The following is a 25215-nucleotide window of genomic DNA, read 5'->3' on the forward strand; positions in this document are numbered from 1 at the left end:
TTACGTCATTTGATCATGCCACTTTTTTGTGTTACCGACGGCGGCAGCCGGGTGTTCGAGTCTTGTGTCCCGATGTTCTCCGCCCGTGGTTCGAATGGCAGGCCTGACGCATCGTTACGTCCTTATCTCCCTGTACAGCGGCTGCCTCGCGGCGCTTTTTTCTTGTTGGGAGGTGTGCTTGTAATTATTTAGATTGGGTATTTTTTGTGAACTTGCTGTTGCACGTCTTGGTAAGCCTAACGCATTGTTTTCTGCACGCTGCTTCGCCCCGCTTTTTACATGCTCCTAGAACTGTACTGTTGTCGTTTAATATTTTGTAAGCTTCACGTTGTTTTGCAGTTCGCGTGCTATTTGCTTTACGCGCCTGCATTTGTTGTCTACTTGTGCTTCGCTTCTTCCATGCCAAGCCTTGTGTTCTGATTCTGGAGTGCTGGCTCAATTATAAAACGTAGGGATCAGTATTTTCCATCGCGTCGCGCCGTAGCGAGCGACGTAGTGTCAGCGTGTGCACGAATCGAGTGTCGTCAGGTAGCGCACGGCATCATCGAACGCAATCCGATCTCGCATGTAGCTTCTGCAATTTTTCCCCCGGGGCAGTAGTACTGTCGCCGAGAAATGTATCCTGACTATTCCACAGAAACGATCTGTGCACGTAGCGCTGCAGAATCCGTGCAGGGAGCGCAGTTGCACTTCCGTGGGTGGAGCCCAACTGCCCGTCCAAAGATATATCTATTCAAGATACCACTGAAACCATTCGCTGACTGGCTGGCTTCTTGTGCAAGGAGGCTCAAGCTCCAACTGTGCAAGTATGGGAGAAGTGCAGCCGATAAGATCGCCGTGTGAGCCAAGTTTGGAACTTCTGCTAATAGTCCTTTAAAAGTCTGGTGTGCATAAGGTTAACAAGTGACAATTCAGTTCTATGCTCAGATTTGTTGCTTAGTACCATTGTGGTTTCAACTTAGGAAGTCTTAATGAAATGATAGGCAAGGCTTAAAATTACTGCTTGGCTCTTACTTCCCTTTCCTTCGCTCCAGTACCTTTCGCCTCCTCTAACCTGGTTAGGCAACAGAACTTCCTCCTGCATCTGCTTTGAGTATGTATTTTGATAGGCTCGTTCCTTCTTTACTCTTGTGTTTGGCTTGGTTGGAATTGAACATAACCAGGCAATACTTTCATTCACTCTCAGCAGGATGGGCTAATGATGATGAGAGCTTATCTCGGAGGCTTGCAGTCTTTGCACAAATTCCAAGTGGCTGTGACATCTATATGCCCATCCCAAGTACTCTGCGGAGTTCAACTTGACACTAATGCTTGTATTCGCAACTGGTGAAGCGTGCTTAAGCGTCTACTGTCAAAGCCTTTGGGGTAGTGAACAGGAAGAGTTTCCAATTGTGAGGGGACGTTTCACATTCTATTGCTTTTTAACTCCGCACTGTGTAAACTGTTTTGAAAAATTGCTCAAGTGAATTTACTTAGTGGTAAGGGGCTTTATAAAATGTCCCAACAATGATGCAAGTCTCGTCAGAAGCCAGCTGCTAGAAAACACATTCACGGGTTGTGTGTTGTGTGCCCATTAGCTGTTTCTTTTTCTTCCACAAAACGGGCACTTAAACAATCCTTTAAGCCAACAGGCGTAAAAAATAGTTCATCAAGTACAACTTCGGGGTAATGGTTGGTGTCGAGCGTGACATTGCCCACTCCCAAGAGTACTTCTTAATTCCTTGTGCAAGAACTGGAGCCAAGGCCACGTGCGTAGATGTGAATGTCTGTCGGTGTTTGTGAAAGTTGCAGTACAGCTGGAAGGTGTATGGATCATGGGTGGCTTTAACAATAAAATGACTGCTAACGTACTTTTGCTCTGGTATCAATGAGCAGCATGTGAGCATTGATAAGTGCTTCACTGTTGACATTTTTGTTACACAAAAGCAGGCCATGTTAAGGCCCCCTGGCAAATATTCATGAAAAACACTGGACCAAAAAGCTGCCAACACATGGAAACCATGTTGATCACGGCACCTTTCCTAGTACTTCAGTACCGTTTATCAGTGCTGTGTTTTTTCCCCCCAGCTAGTAAACTATCCCAGCGTTGCACCTTAAGCCAGAAATCAAACACTTGCTTGTCAATGACAAGTGATCTGCCAAACTTCCGTGTCTATGCAAAAAGTGAGTAGCTCTACTATCTCTGCACTGTTTGTGCTGTGAAGTTCCGTTTCTAAACAAAATGCCAGGGTTCTTCTGGAAGATGCACAGCATTAAAACTTCAACAAAAAAGGAATAAGCACGCGATACTTTCTTGCACTACACTAGAGCCCTGCGGGAAAGCCAAACCAGCAAGTGATCTTTTTCTACAAAGCGCTGCAGAGGAGCCAAGAAAGATTCCTTTTTGCGGGCACCAAAGCTACGCTGGAAAGCCAAAATGTGTGGTGTCTGTTAATGCAGATTAGCTGCAAGACGGGCATGTTCACGCAAAGATTTATGAACCAGGCTGGCGGGGTAACAAAATCATTGAATGAGGTTACAACAAAATGTGTTATGAAAAATGCATACCTGCCAGGTTTCCCGAATTTCCCGGGAGACTCCCGAATTTTCATGGTTTTGTACGATTGTACGACCGAAACAAAAATCTCCCGAAAACGCACCCGTCTGGCCAAATCTTTTTCCCAGTTTGGCCACAATGTGAGGGAGGTATACCTGACAATACAACGCGACACCAATTGGCATCGTTATCAGTGAAGTGCTTAAAAAGCGTAGTCAGGCATGTGTAGAGGGTGAACCTGTTCGACCCATTGTTAGTTTACTGTTTATAGAAACGCAGCGCCGCCGCCGCCGCCGCTTTCATTTACACACGAGCACGGCCGGTCTGGATGGTGGTTCTGAAGATTTAGCAAGTCTCTAGTGGTGTAGCTTGTTCTTAGCTTAGACGAAACAACAAAACAGTTCAGTTCCTGCTGTTTTGTATTGCACTTGCAGTACTATTTCCAGGACTTTCTGAAAAGGGCGGTGTCAGCCACGTCGAACATTTGAGTGGTCTAGCTTCTTAGTAGTTTGTACGAAGAAACAGTTCATTTCCTGCTATGTGTTAAGCAAATAAAAAAATGTGTGTAAAGTTACCCATTCTGTTGTAGCTACTACCCCCCCCCCCCTCAGTAAGATCTCCCTAATGCCATCCTGGCAAACCTGGCAGGTATGAAAATGATATAATACTGTTTGCTATAAATAGCAATTAAAGGTATAAAATGGTTCTGACACCAATTAAATGGCCAGTTGGAAATCATTGGCAAAACCTAAAGAGCAACATTTCATACAGCTGCAATTGAGAAATAGTAAAGCGTGGTTGGGGCCTGAATTCAGCAGGCATGCTCCAGCTGAGAATGTATAATTGCAGAGCAAAACAATTATAAAGGCCTAGGGAAAAGGTGAGCTTAATTGAGTTTACCACCAAGGTATTTGGTAGAGAGAATAGTTACAAAAATAAAGAAGCAACATGGGAAGCTTTATTTTCCCTGATTTAAGTTTATCAGCACTGAGCTTCATGTTCTGCATGTCCCATTGAAGAATGTTACACCTGCATGCACTCGGCACATCACATTTTACGGTATAACACAGTTTACTTCGAACATAGGTAAATAAGAGAATATTGCATAAGCAGTTCATTTATACGTGAAATAGAAACAGCAGGGTTTTTAAAACGAAGCCCGTAAGTGTGCTGAATGAAAGGGACCAATGATGAGTTTATGTTGTCACTAATAACAAATTTCAACGACCTTGTCAGAAACAAACCCCTTCCATGGAGGGAGTGTGTGTAATCAAGATTTTTTTGATAAAAGGTTGTAAATGCCCTGTAAATGTATGTCAAAAGGTATTTTAACGCCCTAGTCGTGGCCTGTGAGTCATCGGCGCTTTTTTCTGGTGTTTAGATGATCAAGGGCTGTTGTACGGGATCCACCTTCTCTTCTCACTTTGGTCACCATCTTTCTTAGTCACTGCATTCATGTGCTTGGTCAGGGATCTAGCAAGCGAGGACGACAGTCGGCACCAACTATCAGCTGAGTTCCTTCAGGCTGGGACAATTGCTGGAGAGGCTAAACAATGTTTTTAAAATCCCTGAGAGCTTTCACTTTTTGTTTTGTTAAAGAACATTTAGGCAACCCTTCAACTGTCCGAAATAACAAAAATGACTATTGTGCCCGTTAAATAGTTAATCTACGCACAGTGAACGATGGCACAAACTCTATCAATGCGAACCTACCCTTTGAACCTGCTTAATATTTAGCAGAGACTCACTCCATTCATTAGCTGTTTTATGGCACTGTGGTTGGGCTACTGGTTTCCACCTATGGAGCCTGTGGGCCGCACTAGTTTCCAGTCGTCCTGGCAAATGTTTTTGGAGACTAGCACTACCCTGCAGTGTACGAGCCATGGATTCCTTGGGTTGGCCATGTGAAATTCTAGTGAATCGTTACAAGCCACCGAAGAAAGTGAGCATTTGTTTATCGACCACTGTTTTGTGGCCATGAAAAGTTTCGTTCATTACTTAAAAAGACTAACAAATGAGATCAATTTTATTGCAAAACTTCAAACAAATAACTGGTATTACAGAAAATGTGTAAAGCAGTTGGAGCTCCATAGCCACTTTCCAGCTATTTCTCCATGCCATCAGAGAATCTTGTTTGTGCGACTAACAGATACCGACCTATTCCACTGCAAAGAAACATAACTGGGCGATTGCAGTGGGGCCTCTAGTTCCGTTTGATCATATCACTTGAGTGTTTACGTACAGTTAACATACTGATGACTGTGTTTATAGTGCATGCACATATAACATCAATGTAGTTTGAAATTGGGATCTTTTGCACCATTTCTTTTTGTTAAATTCGCCCCATGATAGCCTTGACGTTTGCCTATCAATTACATTTGCAGCATGCTCGCTGCTTATACCTGTTTACACAAACAATCCGTAGATGCTTTCACGTTCCAGGCACATCTTAAGATTCTCTTTGACGTTGCTTATTGAGCCTGTGCAGAACCCATAGGTTTTCATATGCTGGAGTGCATGTAGGTGTATTAGACATGATGGCCGGCCAAGCATATACCCTTCCTATTGCCGTCTCTACAGCCTCTTCTCTGACCCTATCGTTTGGGTGTGTCCTGAATTAACTTCCTTTGCATGAGGGACTCAGTCAAGTCTGGCCAACATAGCGTACACCACGATACAGTGAGATGTGAAAGTTATACCAGTGCAGTGGCTATGAGATGAAGCGTCTAGCTAGTCTACCTTTTGAAGGTCGCAGGTCCTAAACTGTTGTATAATCATGTATCCTACTACGAAATATTTCGTTTCTACTAGGAAATCTTTTTAAGCGCTGAATATCACGCAATTATGATCCTTGTGGCGCATGCTCACAAGACTTTTCTGCTCATAAAACGTATCGTGGGTGTAAAACAAATTTTAAGCTACAATTTCGCCCACTAGAAAATAAGAACTTCCCGATTTTCGAGTTTTCCTTGCTAATATTTCAGAAGAGGAGATCTACTGTAGTGGTACGTACGTGGTACATGTGTGGGGACACCAAAGATTACCTTTCCTATTCTCGGCGCAATTGTCTGTAATTGTAATGCGCACATGTGCCTAGTAAAAAACGGTTGCCGCCACTACCCTTCGTCCTCGGCACTGTACATTCTGATTATCTTTTGGCGCTGCTAAGTTGTCTTCATTTCGAGAACACACACCGCGATTTCAGGTCGCCCATTTAAGCATTCTGGACTTGCCGTGGTGCAAACTGTTGATAGTAGATGCCGCCGCGCCGACATGCGTCGGAAGGTTCACAGAATTACGCTCGGACGGTGTCTTTTCTTGTGTGGAACGTAGCTTGTTCGAACGAGGCCAGTCGGCTGTGCGATGTCGTCTCACGTACGCTGAAACTGTACGCAGGTACCATCGGTGTACACCAAGCATAACCAAGCGGTCACAGGTCAACATTACTCGAGAGCGGCTATTTTGCTGCGGTCTGGAAAGGCTGGCTGGGTCCCCACGCAATACATAATCACAAGCAACTTTCTCACGTTTTCAGATAGTGCTTCTAACAATATGAACTCCGGTTTATCTACGTTGCCGGCCCGAGAAAATCGGAGCTTCGTCACGCTTTCGGATACGCGACTCCATGTCCGCGATACGGCAGCTGGCAGCAGCAGCAGCATCGCCGGCTGCTCCCGCAAGAACAAAAATTGTTTAGAAAAGTTTTAGCAGTTCAATGGTGCGTTATTTTGTACTGCAAATAAAAAAAATGTGTATTTCGGACTACACTACACAAAATAATGACAATTATTAATGTTATGACGTCACGCGTGGCAGCAGCCGTTGCCAGGGGGGCGTGGCTGCTGCCACGCGCGTGGCAGGAGACGCTGCCTTACGGAAATGGCCAGTGGTAACGGAGAAACCGAGGGATTGCCCAAAATAAAACGATACCGTAAAAACAATTTAAAAATACCGCCATGCAGATGAGGCCATTTTCTTTTTTCCTTTTCGCCGCAAGCAGTACTGGGTGGTTGGGTTGGCATCAAATTCACTACTGCCAAATACTGAGGTTTAATTCGCTGGCTATGGCCTAATACTTCTGTAATTTGACGAGGCGCATGCGTAGACAGGTTGATCAGGAACCGGTTGCGCTTACGTAAAACGCGAAACGGAACGTGCTCGCGGGCGTTTAAACTTGTATGTGACAGCAGCTGTGTGCGGCTGCACACAACGCGCAAAATTTTTGACCGCACTCTACCTCATAGACCCACGGTTACAATGTGTCGGAAGGCTTATGCATGACCTATGATGTCTGTTTGCGAAGTTTGGCATCTTTGCTCCCTTGAATGTCCTCGGTGCTCGTCCGTGCCGTTTCGACTTTTCCTTTCACCGACAAAGATTGTGCGGATGTGGTCTCGGCAGGTTGATCGCTAATCACGCCCGTGATTAGCGGATTAGACTCATTTGCTGCGCTAGATTAGCGAATACATAAGTGTGCTGTCATACTTCGAGCACCAACCTCCCTTCAGCTGTCCGCCGGCGCGACGTTGAGCCTGAGCTCTGGTTGGCTGAGAGCGGAACCAGACGCAACCCTTATTACGCGCGCATTTCTTTCAGCGTTTGCGCTTTCGAGATACGTGCTTAATTGTCAGCATGTGGTCGTATTTGCGTCCGCATGTTCTGATTCTGTGTCTTGTGGCCAAGTGTTTCATCGCCTAAGTGAAAAGATCCACCCCGAGCATGGCTGAATGCGAGGTCTCGAGCTCGAACGCAAAGGGTAAATATGCGCTCTCACGACGAGCATCAGCTGAACGACATTTGATATTGTTTTTGCTTCTTTGCGTTTGTTCGCTCAAATTGCGTATGCTACAAGAATGTTTGAATAGCTTTCAGACCTATTCCAGTCGTTTTGTTTTCCTTATTTGTTACAATTTTAAGGCTCGTTAACATTGTCAAGAGCAGCTCGTATAACCACGTAAATTCGCTGTTTGACGCAAGGTTCTTTTGTTGTATGGACCAACGAAGGTATTCAGTTGCAGCTAATCCGTTGGAGATCATTCATTTGTTTATAATGACCCGCCGAGTGCGATTGCAGAGGCGCCTGTAGTGATGCATTGTTTCGTATTTCAGGCGAGGAGGGAGCCGCCCAGGAAGATGCAACGAGTCTCGTTTGGATGAGCGCCGAAAATCAGGCCGTTCGGCGTTCCCAAATAACAAGTGAGCGAAAATAGTTCGCCATTCGCAGCTTAGGACTGCAAGTTTCATTATGCAGCAATCAAGTTTGCACGACGAGAAGCTAACGTAAAATTCATGTTATGTCATATCGTAACGAAACAAACGAAAACAAAACAAGTGGAGGGTTTGACATGTGTTATTTGAAGCCTTCACCGCAATACTTCCCCATCTCCGAGTAAAAGTTTGCACATTTTGTGCAGGGCAGGGGCTTTAGTGCATTTTATTTGTGCAGTAATCTGTTAAGTACTACAACTATGCACTTTGCCTTTGAAGTGGGTTTGTTTGAATGACTTCTTTGAAATCGATCTTCATGCACACTACAGTTTAAGGCATTCAGTCTATGTCACTGTTTTCTCAATTGATAAGCGGTGGCGTTGCATCCGGTCATGTGACTCTTGTTGTCTTTTCTTTTACCATGTGTCAGCTATATCAGGTCTAAAAAAAGTCGTAGCGTGGCAGCAGACCATGTCATGTTTAGTGAGAGGCGTTCATTTGTACAAAAGTATAGCATCTAGAAAACTTGTGCGAAAGTGTTTAGCTAGGAAGTAAAATCGTACCCATTTGCAGTGGCTGGGGAAACTTAGCACAAATGACAGGCTTGGTTCTTGGCCGCAATGGTTTTTTTTCTGATGGGCACCAAAAACGGAAACACTGATCTGGTCAAAGATTAGCAAGAAGCCGCAAATTCATTGTTAGGCTTCTACACCGGTATGCTGATTGTGTATACTTGGCAGGGATGGTCAGTATCATGATACAAAAGTACTGAGGCAGTATTCTTAAAAAAACTGCCAGAAATGCATCTTTCTGTCTCAATATAGATTTAGAAAATGTATTTTTATCTCCGTAACCAAATATTTTGATGATGCGTCGACTATGTCCCAACACTTTACCAGAGAGAAGTATCTTGTTCATTGATTTCATTCCTTAAGTTTATTTCCAGTTTTGCGTGAAAAGCTAAAACTGGGGAATGGGAGGTAAATGACAAGTTTTCGTTGACAAGTTTAGGATTCACACCACCAATCAAAGCGTACATACGAAACAAAGGGTCGAAAAGGGACACATGGCAAAAGGGAAATGTGTTTCACGCCAATGTTGGGTTCATTGTAGGACAGGCAGTCATTGGGCCTGAATATGTATGGGTTCACAAAAAAGAGGGAGGGGCAGATTCTGGAATCCTTCAATACCGTGAATGTCTTTCGATGTTCAGACAACCTGGTGAATATGGTGCAATTACCGTGATGAAACACTGTTTGAGCCATGAAGATAGCAAAGATAGCATCTATTTTTTTTTTTCTTTTGCAGGGGGGGGGGAATCAATTGTTTGTGGAACAGCTGTTGGGCTGTAAACATATCTCAGGACATGCTATTGCCCGAGGGCAATTTGTCCAACTTTTCTGTTAGCAATTATATGTACAGTATGAAGGGCACATGTGTGCACAAGCACGAGGAGGATGAACTGGAAATCTAACATCTGAAGCTTAGCATCATGTTAAATACCCACAGAGTGGCACATACCCACCAAGTGCATTGGGCTACGCTTTATAAGCAGGTGTTTATGCCGAGCGTGATGCTATTGAAAAGAAGCTCCATTGGACCCACCTAATCACTCAAATGTACTAAGTTAGGCCTACTTTCACACCTAGAACAGATGTGCATCAGGTCGTCCCATGATTGTCCAACTCGCATTCTTGGGTTGCAATGCATATGCTGTATAAATACTTTTTGCTGAAAATGACCTTTCGTGAAATAAATGTAGAAAAGAAATTATTCTGCCACCGGTAGCATCGTGTATGTTTTATTGGAATACTTTGTACTGTATTTGGGGAGGAGCCTGAAATATCCAGTTATGTCAGCTGGATTTATAAAATACAGAAAATGAAACACATTGTTCTAGAACAATGTGTTTCATTTTCTGTATTTTATAAATCCACCAAGATTGCAAGTGGGCTAGTTGGTGGGCATTCGTACTTGTACAAAAAAATAGCACCCCAAGGACTGGGACAAACAGCGCTGTGTTCATCTCCTTTCTTGTCCAAGCCTTTCGTGCACTGTTTCTTGTTTTTGTAAATCCACCACATGTATTTTGGGATGGAATACGTTTCCACATGTATTTTGGGATTTGAATTCTGGAATACGTTTCCACCACATGTATTTTGGGATTTGAATTCTGGAATACGTTTTGGAGTATCTCTGCTCCGTCCTTACATTTGGCATGTAAAACATTTCATTCTATTTATTTATTTATTCATTTATTACCCACAGTGCCACGACGGCATTACAGCGGGTGGGTTACAAACCAAAATAACAAAGAATTAAAAAATACAGCAGATATCAATTTGCAACAAAAGAAGGCAATCACTGAACTGGAAGCGAGAAAAATATAGCACTGGGAAAATTGAAAAAAATTATAGTTACATACAGTCGAGCCCGCTTATAGCGGACCTGAGCGTCATGCGGCCTCCGTTCGTTATATCCCAAAGTTCGTACTAAATGGACCTCGGTAAAAAAAAATCGGTAGTCAAAACACAATTTATTTTCTCGCAAAGAAGTCCATGATGGCTGTATGTTTATGCAGTGCAGATGGATGACGGCGGTCTCCAGTTTATTTAGAGCAGCCGCGTGCTCTTCGCCGAGGCCGTTGGCGTAAACAAGTTGTTCAAGGTCCTCTATGTAGCCCATTGCATTAGGCGAGCTTATAGGTGCAGGCTCAGAAGTTTCGTCGTCGTCCGCGTCCGATTCCTTTGCGTCGCTCTTGCCCCGGACTTCATTAACGATGCCCTCGTCCGTGCACGGCTCCGAAGTGTCGGCGTCTTCATTGGCACAAACGAAATCGTCCCAGCCGAGGTCATGGCCCCTCATGCTGGAGTCGGTGACTCGCTGCCACAAATTGCCGCCGGACTGACCATCGGAAGCATCAGGCTAGGATGCAGGCTGTGTCCACGAAGCCGGCCTTGTGGAAACAATTCCGCTTGCAGGTGGCTGCCACCTCCAACCAGGCAGCCTTCACCATCTCTACAGCTGAATACAGCGAAACTCGAAGCGGCAAGTTGGCTGCCGGGCGGTCAAAAGCTATGACCAAGCGCTCCACAACGCGGCAACTATACGATGCCTTAAAGGCACGTATTATTCCAAAATCAAGCGGCTGCACTTTCGAAGCGGTATTGGGGGGCAGAAAAAGCAGGGTCACTGCCGTCAGGGAAGTTTTCACGTGGTGCGCGGAGCAGTTATTGATTACGAGCAGCATGCACCTGCCTTGCCTCTGCATGTCACGGTAGAACTCGCTCAGCCACTCCGCGAATAAATCGCGCGTCATCCATGCCTTAGCATTGCGCCTGTAGCGCACGGGCACATAGCTCCTAAAGCAACGCGGCTTCTTCGATTTTCCGATGACGAAGGGCACGCGCCGATCGCTGCCATCCATGTTAGGGCACACAAGTGCTGTGACACGCACTTTGCTATGCTTCCCGCCAGTGCATGTGTCACCTTTCATAGCGTGCGTTTTATCTTGCAACATCTGGTAAAATAACGCAGTTTTATCTGTGTTATAGACGTCATGCTCTGCATAGCCTTAAATAACTTATCCGTTTTTTTTTTTTTTTTTTTTTTTCAAGCCACGCTGCAACATCTTGGTCAATTGCGGACGCCGCCTCGCCTACAATTGACTTGAAAACAATGCCGTGCCGCACCTTGAACCGATGTTGCCAGCCATTGCCTGGGCACAAGTCAGGAAAATCCAGCATGAATGCAAAGTATCTGGTTAGCATAGCATCATTGGGCCACTTATTGGTATGTTGCGAGCCCGTGCGTCGACGAACCACTTCAGTAGCGCGTCCTCCACGTCCGCATAGGTGGCCTTCCGCAGGCGCCACCTGCCCGTTGAGTTGGCGTCGCCACTGGCTATGTTATCCTTGTTTTTCAGAATCGTCGAAATTTTGGATTTTGACACGCTGTACTTATTTACTAACTCGCAGTTTTTCACGCCTTGGGAGAGTTCGGTCAAAATGGCTCGCTTTGCTGATATGTGCAGTGCTTGTCGTTTAAAAGATTCACTGGTTTGAGAGGCCCACAAAACGCACCCGGTTTTCCGTGAGGAGGTTCGGGTAAGCGACCTGCGCCGGCAGAGCTGGGCAGAGGCCATCATTTCAACCCACATCACGGCGCCGGCTGTTCGCTGTAACCGATCGGCAGGGCTCAAAGACGTTCGTTGTACGTGGGATTTTATGCCATTGAAATAACGTATATTTTGACGGTCACGCCGGTTTTGTTCGTTATAAGTGAAAGTTTGTTTTAAGTGGGGCCGTTATATTTGGGCTCGACTGTATATATTGAAGGGACATTGCAGGGGCAGAGGAAGGGAATCCGAATTGGCTGTAATAAGCATTTTTCTGTTTTGCAGTGTGGTGTTCAGGCCACGACCGGCTTTATAGATAGTGACCTGCCCATGCTTGCCAATTCCGCGGGCCAAATTTGTTATTGCTAGGTTGGTTTGATTTAGTTCCTTCTGACGTCGCTTCACCGGCTGGCGCTAGATTTGGTCCCCATTTCTCTGCTGTATATGTGTTTGCTCAGCCTCCCATCGTTCGTATTTTGTCTTCATCTCCATCCATTGTGCTCAGTCTTTGCCAGTCCACACTGGAAGAAGTGCACACCTTTTGGCATTTTTGGCATGCTGGCTCCCATTGCCACCGACTGCGACTGGCAGGCCGCTATCTATAAAGCCGGTCATGGTTCAAAGAAGAAAAATAAAAGCACTCTTTTTTTGCTTTACAGTCATTGGGATGCCGTGGTTCAGTTGCCTTTTTTTTTCTGATTGCAAATTGTATTGTTATTGCTAGCTGTACAAGCAAACGGTGTTAATGTTTTACTTGCACTTTATTGCCTACGCGTAGCTCACTGAGCTATCTAGATTGAATTGGGTTGCAGTAAACTTTTTAAGCGGCGCACTGCAAATATCACCTGGCCTGAAATGAAACATCACCTAGTTTTATCAGCGCGACCGAACGTACTATTGATTGACATGTCAAGGTGCCTTTGGTACACCATATTAATAATGTTTTAAAAGGCTGCCATCACTTCGCTTAACATGTTATTTTAGAGTACCGATTGGATATTACATCACCCGTGCAAGCTCCCTGCTTAGAAGACAGCCAGGGCAGCCTCACCTTGGCGTGGAAATCTACTGATGCCCACTAACAAAATGCGCAAACTTTTGTATTTTGTAAATCAATTTCTGTGCTAATAGAGTATTTCGGGTTATATATTACTCAATACCCGAGTAACAGCAATTTGACACACACATTGGTCTTCGAAAATTTTTTTGTTGCTTTCCAACCAATTTTGATGCAACTTCATGTGCTTGTTCAGTTTTTCTAGCTGATTTAAAATATTCAGTTATTTTTGATGTGCGGCAATTAGTTTCCTAGTGAATTAAAAATCTTCCTTGCTATCTAGAATACGGAAAAAGCGATTCAACAGAAAAATTGCCAGCAAGGCATGCATACTGTGAAGTTCCGAAAGAACGCCCACTCAAAGTACAAAAATATCAAGTGAAAAATGCGTGACGGGCGAACTTTCGGGTCAGGTGCGAAAAACTACAAAAAAGTGGCCGCACCGCCATCCAAAACAAGCAGATATTAAGAAAAAAATACCAGATGGGCGAACTTTCGGCTCAAGTGCAGAAAGGACAAATGAGTGACCGCATCATCACATGAATAGATGATTCCCGTTTATTTTGTTCACCCATCGGCGCCAAAGCCATGATTTGAGGGGGTGGGCAATCTTTGGGGTCTTCTTGTAAATTGAATATTTCACCCCTAAAGGTGGGTGTGTGTTGTTTCGGAAGGGGGCGTTCTTTCAGAACTTTACTGTAGATACCAGAAGCTGTGGAGATCGAAATGTGGGAACTTGGAAGCAGTTTTTTTTTGCTATCGCATGCAAGTTTACATTAATTCTAACTTCTAGGTTTGAAGTACTCCTGCTAACCAATTAAAATTAATGCTAATTAACTGAAACACAAAATGCAAAGTATTCTTCCCTTACTGGATGGTTTAAATATTCAGCTTCATTGTGCAAACGAAATGATCTTCCTAGCTGCACTACATGGTGGGATGTACCTCTCGAGAATTGCCTATCACTGCGATACCACTTGGGGTGAAAAAGTGGGGAATTATGAAAAAAACTGTCATCTTTTTTTGTTGAAATTTGATCTCTATGGCTGTTATAAGTACCTGGTACTGTTCCAAGTACAGAATTTTTTAGAGGAAAAACTGCATTTCTAGAGAAAAGTGATGCTTAAAAAATTGCTTTTTTTTGGCAATTTTTTGGTTACCAAGACCCATGTGCCCCCTTCAGAATTCTAAGCATACAAAGAGATATGGCCGCATATAGTAGTGTAAATGGGACAAGGCTAGTGCCTTCCCTACTTTGTGTGTCCGTGTCTGTTCGGTTGGTTTTTATTCAAATCATGAACCCACAGGCTACTTTTCACAGCACTTTGAAACCACAATTGCCGTTTCGTTCTTTTTTTTTTTTTCTTCCCTCGTAAAGCAAAGCTTGCAACCTTGAAGGTTAGGCAGTGCTCTCGACAACCGTCAATTTGCAAAGAGCAGTGCAAAAGAATTGGGAAATTCCAACAACAACAACAAAAAAAGAAACCGAAATGAAACTCTTCAGAAATACCTAGTAATCATTAACCCTTATCGGTCCGAAACTTTTATCCGCTTTCTGGCCGTTCTGGTCTGAAACTATTTCGCCAGTTTCTGACGTCGCAAAGAAAAACACAAAATGCGCAAGAAAAACTCACAGGATATTTATTTTTTCTCTTGCATTCTGCTCGCAACTCCTTTACTGATGTTGGAGCAGCGTGTGAAACTGCTCGAAGCATTCTCCAGAGTGCAGGCCAGGGTTGTTACTGCAGGTTCTGCAGAAAAGCAGTTTCCCTTCTGCCTCCTTTTGTTTTTCTTACAAACAGCACATCTCACATCTCATGGAGGCATCGTCGCTTTTGCTAAGTGCACCACCGTCGAACACATGCAGTGAGAAAGCTGCCGTGCTTCTCAGCGAGCAGCGTGCACATGAAAACACTCTGGGATCCAGAAGGCCCATGCTCAACATTGTGCTGCACCCTTGTGCAAAAAGAAGTAAACTTCAACAAACAAAGTTCACTTATCTCTCAAGGGATGACACGGCATGTATACAAAGAATGCGAGCGCATTGCAATGAGAAAGGTCGCGAAATTTAACCTTTAACACCCAAGTCGGGCGAAAAACAACAGCGGACTACTACAGCCATGTCGCGTTTTCGAACAGGGCCTGACAACAGACCACCAAGAATTACAACTGCTATTCTTTCCAGGGCTCAGCTGTGTGTGGTGCGTGTTATAATACTGAACTGCTAGAGATGTTGTAGATACATGTGTGTGTTGGAATCCCACAGGGACTAACCGCAAGTCTTCTTTTCATTCTTTGTGCACGAGTGTTGAAACTGCAGTGAGTGTTCTTTATCTGGCGTGGACGGATTTAATTAGTCCGGAATGAAATTTCTAAATGAATAAATCGATACTCACTAATCCAGGCTGCCCAGGTTCTATGATAGGAGTGGAAAGGTACCCTTTGTGGCTTCGACATTCAGTATTGCTCTCTCTTGATTCCAGGTTCATGTTCAGATGTTCTGTTTATAAATACCTGTTCAAGGCAAGCTGCAGTTCAATGCAGTACTGAGAAACTAAAAAACAAGCACACCTATGTAGGAAGGAACCGGAGTCAGTCTAGTAACTTCCACCTGGGTAAACTTTCATGTCGTTGCATGGTGGTTTTCATGCTGTGTGAATGCCAAGATGTTGCTGCAGATTTCGTACACACTCTTCTTGATCCATGCCTACAGACTGTGTTGTTGTTCATTTTAAAATAAAAGCGGCATATGGGATGAGTTGAAGGCAGATGCTACTCTCGTGATTCTTCTTTTGTATACCTAATGGCAGTTGGATTGTTTAAAAAGATTGAAAAAGGTAACTTAGCTGATTGTAGGTACAACATTTGAACCACAGCTTGGTTTGATGATGCACTTAGATTTTGTTGTTGTTGTTGTAATGATAATCCACAATGACATCTGGTCTTTGCATGCAATTAATATGCAATAAACTTGACAATGTCATCCTGAAAACATGGGTTGTACTAGTTGTTTACTAAAATAGGCCAAAAATTTTGCTATAAATAGGGTCAGCTTGCCAATTTATTGGGCAAAAAAAAAAAAAAAAAGCTCTTCTCAGTTCCGTCATTCTTTTGCGCAAGTTTGAAAATGTGCAGGCAAAAGGAATTTCGCTTCAATGCGAGCAGAGTGATTTGCATCTTGTTTTTTCTTTCTGTTCTTTGTGTTTATTCTGCTTCTTTTTTGTCATTCACTATTATGCGGCCTAATGGCTTGGCTGAAATAAAACTAACCAGGTCCCGAAAAATAGCTTTCAATTTCATACTGGGCAAAGTATCTTTTCATTTGATTTTGTTCCTCTGCTGACGATTTGTGTTGGGTAAGGGGTTGTATGTGCCGCGCGAGTCCTTATGCTAAAATTCAGGCTGCCATGATATATTTTTGCGTCGGCTTGGCTGATTGCCATGTTCTCGTGTGATTCGTTCTCAGGCGAGGAAATTGAGAAGCTAACGGTCACCTGTTCATCGTGCGGTCATCAGCTGAACCATCACTGCAGTGGAGAGCTCCGGATCCACAGAGTCCTTCAAGTCCTTGTCTGCAAGGTGAGTATATTTAACTCTTGCATGCTGAGCGTGCACTGACAAAAAAAGTTATTGGCTAATTTACTGCCTCCTCTGGAACAGGCAGTTGCTGCCCCGTAGCATTATTGCCCTGCCAGATGAAGAAAGCATGTGTAATCTGCAACATATGCAGCTTTGCTCTCATTTTTTCTAAAATAGTAATTTGTTCTGAATGGGTTTTTGGCCTTCTATGTGTCTCCTTGTTTCATCATGTAGTCATCTTCAGGTAGTCAGTGTTTTGTGCAAATTGACTACTTCGACACTTTGAGCTCTTGCGGCTTCTTTTTGCGGGAGAGGATAGGTTGAGGGCACTACCCAGTGGCCCTTTGCCCTTCCACTGACTAGATCGACTAATGGTGGCCGCGTCTCCGACTAGATTCAGGCTACGACGTGTCTTGGGCAGTTCTAGCTGTCAATGTCTCTTCTGGCTATTGTGTGCTGTGTGTGCAACAGAAAAAGTAGTGTTGTTTTCGAGTCCTGCCCATCTCATTTAGTTATGGGCTTAACACTTTCGTGACCGTGGAAAAATCGGTTGTTTCTGGGTAGTCCAGGAAACATTTTTCTCTTGCCACAGAAAATGATTGATGCTAAAGTGTAAAGTATGGAATGATAGAGGAGGGATAGGGCTTTCCAAAAAAAAATAATTTCAAACAACAGATTTATTATGAATTTTATCAAAAAGTTATCAAAACAAAAAAGTAACAAAAAATGATGAAAAGTTCAGTGCCACTTTGCACAGTGTGCACATAAAAAAATTTGAAATATAGACCTTGAACGTAAGGCCCTTATAGAATAATACTACACATATGAGCTGTGTAAGTACGAAAGTTATTTACATGCATACAAAAATGTAAACACTAGTGCCTATCGTGCTACCGCGCAAAGCAGTTCTCGACGTGGTAAAACAGAGGTTGGCTGCGCATGTTTTGTGGGGAACATTTGTTTTCTGTTCAACCTTCCTTTCTTTGTAGTGCAGTTTGCAGTTCCAGTATTTCTCAATTTCTTGTGGTTGGTGCAATAGCTGTCACGTTAAATCAAATATGTTGTTGGAATTTTTTAGCGGAGTTGAGGTGTATTCCATTTGCAAGGTGTATTGTGAACGTGCTAATAGCAAGAGTGATGTGGATTAACATGAGTCGGCTGTAATTTGAGAGCACCAGAAGCCGGTCCCTTGTACAGTGGAAATTACGGGGCTACAGTGCCACGGCTTCAGCCAGCAGCTGCCATTTACTTTTGACTTCACTCAGCTTCGTGATGTTTTGAACCGGACGTTTATACATTTGTAGCTGCTACATGCATGTCTGGCTACAGCAGCAGCCAACTGAGAGTGTTTCCCTGTCATGGAACTAGTGCCACCGTTGCGTCCTGTGTTCCTAATTGCGGCACTGCCTGTTCCAGCGGTGCTACTCATACTACGGCGATGGGGACTTCAAGAAAGACGACACCGGCGTGGACGAGTACTGCAGCTGGTGCGCCGAGGGCGGGAACCTCATCGTGTGCGACTCCTGCACCCGCGCCTTCTGCAAGAAGTGCGTGCACCGCAACCTCTCCCGCCGCGAGCTGAGGCGCATCGCGTCGCTCAAGGAGTGGAAATGCTACGTGTGCGACCCGGCGCCCCTCGCGCCCATGGTCAACTATGCCAACATGGTGAAGAAGTACAGCGAGGACGTGGGGAACAAGGCGGCGCAGCAAGGGCCCACCCCCATAAAGATGAGCGAGGCGGAGCTGAAGAGGCTGGCCCTGGAGAAGGCAGAACTGATCCAGCAGTCGGTCGCCGAGCTCGCCAGGGGCGAGGGAAACCTGGCCACGGTGAGCAAGATGCTGCGGGACCATGCCCGGACCTTGGCGCGCATTGCCCAGGGTGCGGAGGACTGCGAAAAACGCCAGCTGAGGTCCCGGCGGAAAGCGGAGGAAAAGGAGGTCAAGGACAGCTGTCCAGACTCACCGGCCTCTGCGGACTCCCAGTCGAAGCGCACGAAAAGGCGGACTAGGAACAAGAAGCCCGTCGCCGCACCTGACCCTGAGTGCGTTGTGTTGAGTGAACCAGACGAGGACAATGGAGAGGAAATGGACCAAGGTGAACAGGCCTCTGGAGGAGAAAGGGGAGGGGACTCTGAAGCCGCGGGCAGTGCCTCAACAGCTGATGTTGGCAGGGGGAAGATAGCTGGACCAAGTGCCAAGATGGTGAATGGTGAAACTTCCGGCAGTGGGGCCAAAGACGATGCTCGTCGTGCTTCGGAAGAGGTCGGAGGGAGTGCTGCAAAGTTAGTTGCAGGTGTCGGCAAAGAGAAAAAGGCGGAAGCGGCTCCTGCCACTTTGGAGGTGCCGCCAGTTCTCAGTCTGGGGGATGAGTTTTCACCGCTCCCCCCGAACGGTGAAAGCGAAAACGAGTCTGAGAGCCTGCTCGCGGACCTGTACACCAGTGGTGCTAACACAACGGACGAGATCGTACCTGAGACACCTCCTCATAAGGAGCAGCTTAAGAAAGCTGTTGACAAAGAGAAACTTGTGAGTAAAGATCAGGACAAGCAGACCAAAGAAGCTTTAGATGCTGACGATGCCGCAAATCCAGGAGCAGCTCTCGACGCTGCTCCAGGCATCAGTGAGTTGGTGGAAAACAGTGAGGGTCCCTCAGCTGGTGAAGGTGATGGTCAGAGGGCAGTAAAGATAGGTATCGTAGATTCGGCTGCGGAAAACAATGACCGTTCGACAGAAACTGTTCCAAGCTCTCACGAAGATGACGACAACGAACCGCACACGCCCCAAGGCACGGCGAATCCTCGAAAGAAAAAGCGCACTCCATTGAGCAAGAATGAAAAAGCACGCCGCGCCCTCATGCGGAGCCTGCGGTACTCGGGTGAGTCCTCGAGCGATGACGAGTTTCCGGACCTGTCGCAATCCCCACGTACCCACAAGCCTCCGAAGAAGGATGTTGCCAGGAAGAGGAAACGCACGTCTAGTTCGTCGAGCGTACTCATTGCCGAATGCATTGAGAAGGCAGTTGAGGAGTTCAATGATCCAAAGCTGAAAATGAATTTGGCCGTGAGTCTGGTACGTCTACCCATAGACAGCTCTGAAATACCCATGGAGGGTGTGGAGGCTCTCCCCAGCGTTGACGACAGCGAGGACAAAGAGATTGCCAAGCTGCTCACCATTCCGAAGAAATCCAGGAAGACAGCCAAGGAAGAGGAGGAGGAGTCACCTGGTACCAAGTCAAAGAAAGGAAGTGTTCCCAGGAAGGCTAAAACGAGCAAGAAAAAAGGTGAGTTACTTCCCTTGCTTCTAACGCACTTTGCTCCTAAAGACACCCGTGTACTTAACGCACAGTTCCTAAAGAACGCCCACCCCAAGTACAGAGATGTTAAGTGAAAAATACCGGATGGGCGAACTTTCGAGTCGGGTGCGAAAAACTGCAAAAAAGTGGCCACATCGGCGTCCAAAACCGTGGAGATGTCAAGAAAAAATACGAGGTGGGTGAACTTTGGGTGAAGTGCAAAAAGGACAAAAAGTAACCGCATCAATACATGAATAGATGATTCACGTTCATTTGGCTCTCTCATTGGTGCTTAAGTCTTAGGGGATGGGCGATTTTTGGGGCCTTTTAGTAAATTGCACATTTCACCCCTAAAAGGGGGGCGGGCGATGTTTTGGAAGAGGCTGTCCTCTTGGAACTTCACGGTAGTCGAAAACTGCGATTTGAATTTCTTGGGAGAACGAGTACAATTATTGGGTTCACTGTTTTTGTGAATCGATAGCTGATCTTGATTTCGTGGGAAATTTCCCTCTACCCTCCCATGAGAAGAAGCAGAAAATGCGGCAAAATGTGTTGAAAAAAATGCGCCCATGTATATTGCAGTGTAAAAAAGGGGCTGGACAGGGTGGTGGTGTAGTCTCTACATCTTGCTAATTTGAACACAGGAAGTGCAGCTCTAGCCAACCACTCTACCGGCTTTATTGGGCATTTGAATGGGCCGTGAAGACAAAATACAAGTCGGGTTTATTAAAAAAGACTCCTTTTCACAGTAACAGTGATACCTATTTATTCCAAATTGCAAAGAAATAATCGACATACTAAAAGGAACATATGAAGCACTGGAACCAGCCCCTTTCTGGCACTTTATGATATAACAGATTGTTGTCTGCGGTCGGCCGCCGCATATTTCGTGGCTGAAATGGAGGCGAGTTCTCCCAAAGGCCACATCTTTCAAACTGAAAAAAGTCGTATTTTGTCATAGAACCTGGAGAGAAACACTTACGTCCTAGTATATGGTGGTTGTAAGGTTCTTTTAGAGAACTATTTCCACTCTCCTAGTGTGGGTTCAGCTCTTCTTTCTTGTACTCTCTGAACACTCTACCTAAAAGACTACATACTAAAAGCAAAGTACAAGGATGTATGGTTTTTTTTTTCTTCAAAACAAACTTTTCTTCATCACCCTCAAGAGTTGATGCTGATGGGGAGATGTCCTTACACCCTACAGTGGGGACTTCACAAGATCCCTGAAACCATAGAGTTTCATACAATAATAAACTAGAGGGGAAACTGGCGCTAGTGTCAATGTGAACATGGCAGCGGCACTTACGCTTCAATGGGAATGATGGGTAGTTCTGGAACCGGATTGCATAGGATCGAAACAGGCCTCTGGATGCGCAAATTGTGTTTTTTGACAAAAAAACTCGTATTGCCCGGCTCTCCGTTCACAAATTACATGGCGAACAAGAAAGTTAGTGACGAAAAACCGGTTTTGTACGAAATAAAACGGCGTGTTTAAATAAAAACCAGACGCGGAGTCGAGGAGGTTTGTGGAGCAGGTTTGCCATTTGCCACCAACTACAGCAGGACGTGGACTTCTTTAAAAACTACTTGTAAAAGTTTCGGCGCTGGTGGTTTGTAATAAAAAGAGAAAAGTCTTGTGCTCATAAAAAAAAAAAAAATCGATTACCTTTGGATATGTTATTCTTGCCTGAATTATTGACATTCATCAAGCTGTGTTCCTATCAGCCGCCGGTACTGCTGCTCTGCGCCGTAGGAGCCGGCATTCGCACGGAAGGTGTGGCTGTTCCAAGCCAAGCGATTCGCAACCGTCATCAGCTTCAACAATACATTGCTCTGCCGAATGAGCAGCGCCACAACTCCTGATTCGCAGACAACTTCGCCGCATAGAGCGTCGTCATTTGTGTTTTCGTGCTTGCTGTGCCGGCAATGAATTGATAACCCACCCAATTCGCAACTCTGGTTAAAAAACATTCCACTCAGGGCGGCGTCAGTGCGCGCGCGGCATACAGTTCGAGGAGAACCGTATTTTTGATAGCTTCTTCCAACACCCCGCATAGGCAAATGCATTCATGTAAATCCGAAACGAAAACGAAACTGCCTGCAATCCATAGTAACTTCCACAAGCCATCGAGTGCCAGTCCGAATCCAGAACTACCCATCACCATACCTGCCAACTCTCCCGAATTGTCCGGGAGACTCCCGAATTTTGACCTAATCTCCCGATTGTACGAAAGCTATCTCGAATCTCCCGAAAAGTGGCTGCCACAGTAGAAGCTTTTTTTTTTTTTTTTTTTTTTTAATCACGCGCGTACAGTCTTTCCTGCTGCGACAGTTGGGCTGCGGGAGGGCACTCGCCACTATACTTCTAGTTTCTTGTAACCTTACCGTAAAGTACCACTAAGTATATTCTAGGCACTATAGACTGCTATAGAGTACCGCGCATCTGGGCGAAGGCCGGCCGCAAGACGCGCTCGCCACCGTTACCAAAAGAAGGCGAGGGAAATGGTACCACAACTTTCACGTCTGTCTGTCGTAGCTGACGTTCCACGCATAGTTTTGGCACGAAGCATTGATGCGAGCACTTTGAGAGTGTCTGCAATAATGCGGCGTGTTGTCAACTTGAAATTTGTAGCAACACTGGCCATTTCGGATCGCCAACTGCCAATGGAGATCGGTTGGTTCGGTGGAAGGGGGCATGCGTGCCACGGCGGCGCCGCTCGAAGCAGCCGTGGCCGTGTGTGTGGAGATCTGTTGCGAGCGACCTCCGCAAGCATTGCTAGCTACCACCACTGAAAACAGGTCTTTCATGAACGCGGCAGGCAGGCAGGCATCTTGCTATAGGAGTCGTTGTTTAGAGCATGACCGGATTTGGAGGAAGTGCGAGCGCATTTTGTACGCTAGGCCTACGCCACCTGCCTAGGCGTCAGTTGCATGTTTTCCCAAGTTCAGTTTTAAGATCGATGGCGCTGTCAAAAGCAAAGAAGTGCTTGCAAGTATTTCTGGACTCATACACAGCTGAGTTTCCGTGCTTCGTGACTTCGCGAAAAGAACAAAGCAGTTCAAAATAAACATCCTTACCCCTTTCTGATGTCAATCTCCAGTCTCAATAATTTGCAAAAGAAAAATTCCCCCCCCCCCCCCCCCCCCCCCCTTTTTCTGCTGCGGTCTCCCAAATTTTCATGTTGCTAGGTTGGCAGGTATGCATCATGCCCATTGAGGCGTACGATTGCAGTGCCAGGTTCCTCTCTAGTTGTTATTGCATGAAACTCTGTGCCTGAAACATGTTTGGGAATAACTCTAATTCGAGAACAACCGTCTAGGAAGAGGTGCTGAATGTTGTTGTGGTCTGCAAAAAAGTTTCCACCGTCATTAATGACCAAGCCTGCCAGATGAAAAATTGCTCTTTTTTTTTTTTTTTTTCGGGAATAAATGTCCTTCACTTTACGCTTTTGTTTCTTAACTAAAATGTCTGCAGTTCTGGTTGAGGTCTTGGTTGAGGGGTGTTTTTAACCGTGTTGATTTTGGATGGGCACCCATTCTGGGAAGCATAAAAATGAAGTTGGGCCTGGGGAGAAACCAGGGGGGCTTTCACGTCTCTCAGTCTCTCCCTTTGGGATACTAGCACCAGTCTCCTGTTACTGCAGCATGTCATCACGGTTGGAACATAGTGGGCTAGCTGCAATGTGTGCATGTATGCAGATGTAGGCCATCGTTTTTTTGCTCAGTGGTATGCTGTGCAGTCAACACGTGCTCTCAGTAGATGTAAGGGCTACGCATGGTTCAGGCTGTGTGTTGATGTATGTTGTGGGAAGGTATAGTAATTTTTTTTTTCCCCTGCTTTTCTATTGCCAAGATGCTTAAATTGCTGCTGCTTTGACTGGCTCCAAGGGGCACGTTTATTGGGAGGAAAAGTGGATGTGGTTACTGATTGCACGATGTCACTCCCATTTGATCTCAAATTACAGGGTCAGACAACTCAAACGTCGACTCGGAACAGGATGACGACATGCAGGAAGAAAACGACGATGTAAAGGACGAGTCAACTCCTGTGGTAATTCCCATTTTTCCTTTTCAAATTCTTAGTATAGTACCGGTTTAGGCTGTCCTTTCGAACTGAACGGAAGATCTGTCTTTACTTCATACCTGTTCCGGCTTTATCAACCGCGCTGGAAAACACCGCACTAAAAAAACTTCAGTTTCTGGGCATGACAAAACACAACAAACAAATGCGGCTTACATTCTTTCACTCCAAAGTATGCCGATATTCTTTCATGGTGGCACAGGGCATAAAGGGGCCACTAAAGGCTGGATAGCTTAGTTTTGTCTGAAATAGAACATTTTTTGTAGCTCCTTTGTCCTTTTTTTAGCGACAGACAATGCCTCAAATGTGTAGAAACAAATATTCAAAGCTAAGATTAGTTAAGCTGGTACATTGAAACCAGACATGTGCAAGGATAAACAAAAGGCACAAGGAGGAAACCAAAGGTGTGACAGCGTTTTAAATAAACCAGGGAATCATTTCGAAGTCACTGTTTCAACATAATCACCTGGGCAGTTGTGTTGTAAAGGCTGGTTTACGAAGGTTTGCCTAGTGCAGTTGGAGTCTGCTTATTACAGGTTGTGGCTATGACAGGGAATCGCGCACTGCTATTAGATGCAAGGCAGTTCAGTGGAGTGCTCCAAATAACGAGGCTAATGCCGGGTTTGTGTGTTCATTGTTTGTCATCTCTGTGTCACTTGTAGGTAGGGCATATATCTGATGCTCTAGGCTGACGCATGCCAGGGCAGTTTATAACACTATTGTGTGTTTGTTAGTAACACATGCGGGAAACTTTTGCAGCTTTTTGAGTTGTGTATATAAGTTTGTAGCTACAGAAGGTACAATGGGGAATGGCCATGTAGATTTTTGCCACTGATCAAGTAGTTAACCCTTTGAGGGTCGAATTTTTTTTGAAAAAAACTTTCCCTGGTGGTCAAATTAGTTTATTGCGGATTTGGAATGTACAAAATGTCTAAAGTCAGGGTTAAATGGTAAAAAATTATCAGGAACAGTATTTTGGGGTCAGCATCACTTAGAACTGAAAAATGTTCAATAGTATTTCAGAGTGTGGTATTCCTTGAAACACGGATCTACGCACAGTGCCTTATCGCAGTCTACACGCATAAAGCGCATGTCCGAAAATGAGCTGTCTTCTTCCGAAGAAAGACTGTCTTCCGATTCAGACTCGGTGAAAGGAGCAAACTCAGAGTCAGAAGAGTCATCGCGGTCGGTGTCATCAGAGCGGGCAGTTCCTTGGGCCATATCGCCGCTTTGCCGTGCATCTGAAGAACTCGAAGGCAACCCAGTAAACGAGGAGAGCGAGAATAACTCATGCGCGCCGGTGATAAACAAGCTAATAGCAGCGCCAATATAGATAGAAATCAAC

At 45.2% G+C, this 25215-nt stretch overlaps 1 protein-coding gene across 1 annotated transcript in view; it reads left to right on the top strand.

The window, feature by feature from the left end:
- The first annotated feature begins 6692 nt into the window (after positions 1-6692).
- LOC144174392 (uncharacterized) overlaps positions 6693-25215 on the top strand; it is a 56375-nt gene continuing 37852 nt past the window's right edge. Inside the window, exons 1-5 of the mRNA XM_077703071.1 lie at positions 6693-7292; positions 7646-7732; positions 16385-16497; positions 17914-19777; positions 23755-23840. Coding sequence (XP_077559197.1) covers positions 7256-7292; positions 7646-7732; positions 16385-16497; positions 17914-19777; positions 23755-23840 — 2187 coding nt within the window. The 5' untranslated portion in view covers positions 6693-7255. The remainder of the gene's footprint in view (positions 7293-7645; positions 7733-16384; positions 16498-17913; positions 19778-23754; positions 23841-25215) is intronic.

Source organism: Haemaphysalis longicornis, unplaced genomic scaffold (genome assembly GCF_048455015.1).
Source record: "Haemaphysalis longicornis isolate Haplotype H1 unplaced genomic scaffold, Haemaphysalis longicornis Haplotype H1 scaffold_3, whole genome shotgun sequence".
Taxonomy (NCBI): Eukaryota; Metazoa; Arthropoda; class Arachnida; order Ixodida; family Ixodidae; genus Haemaphysalis; species Haemaphysalis longicornis.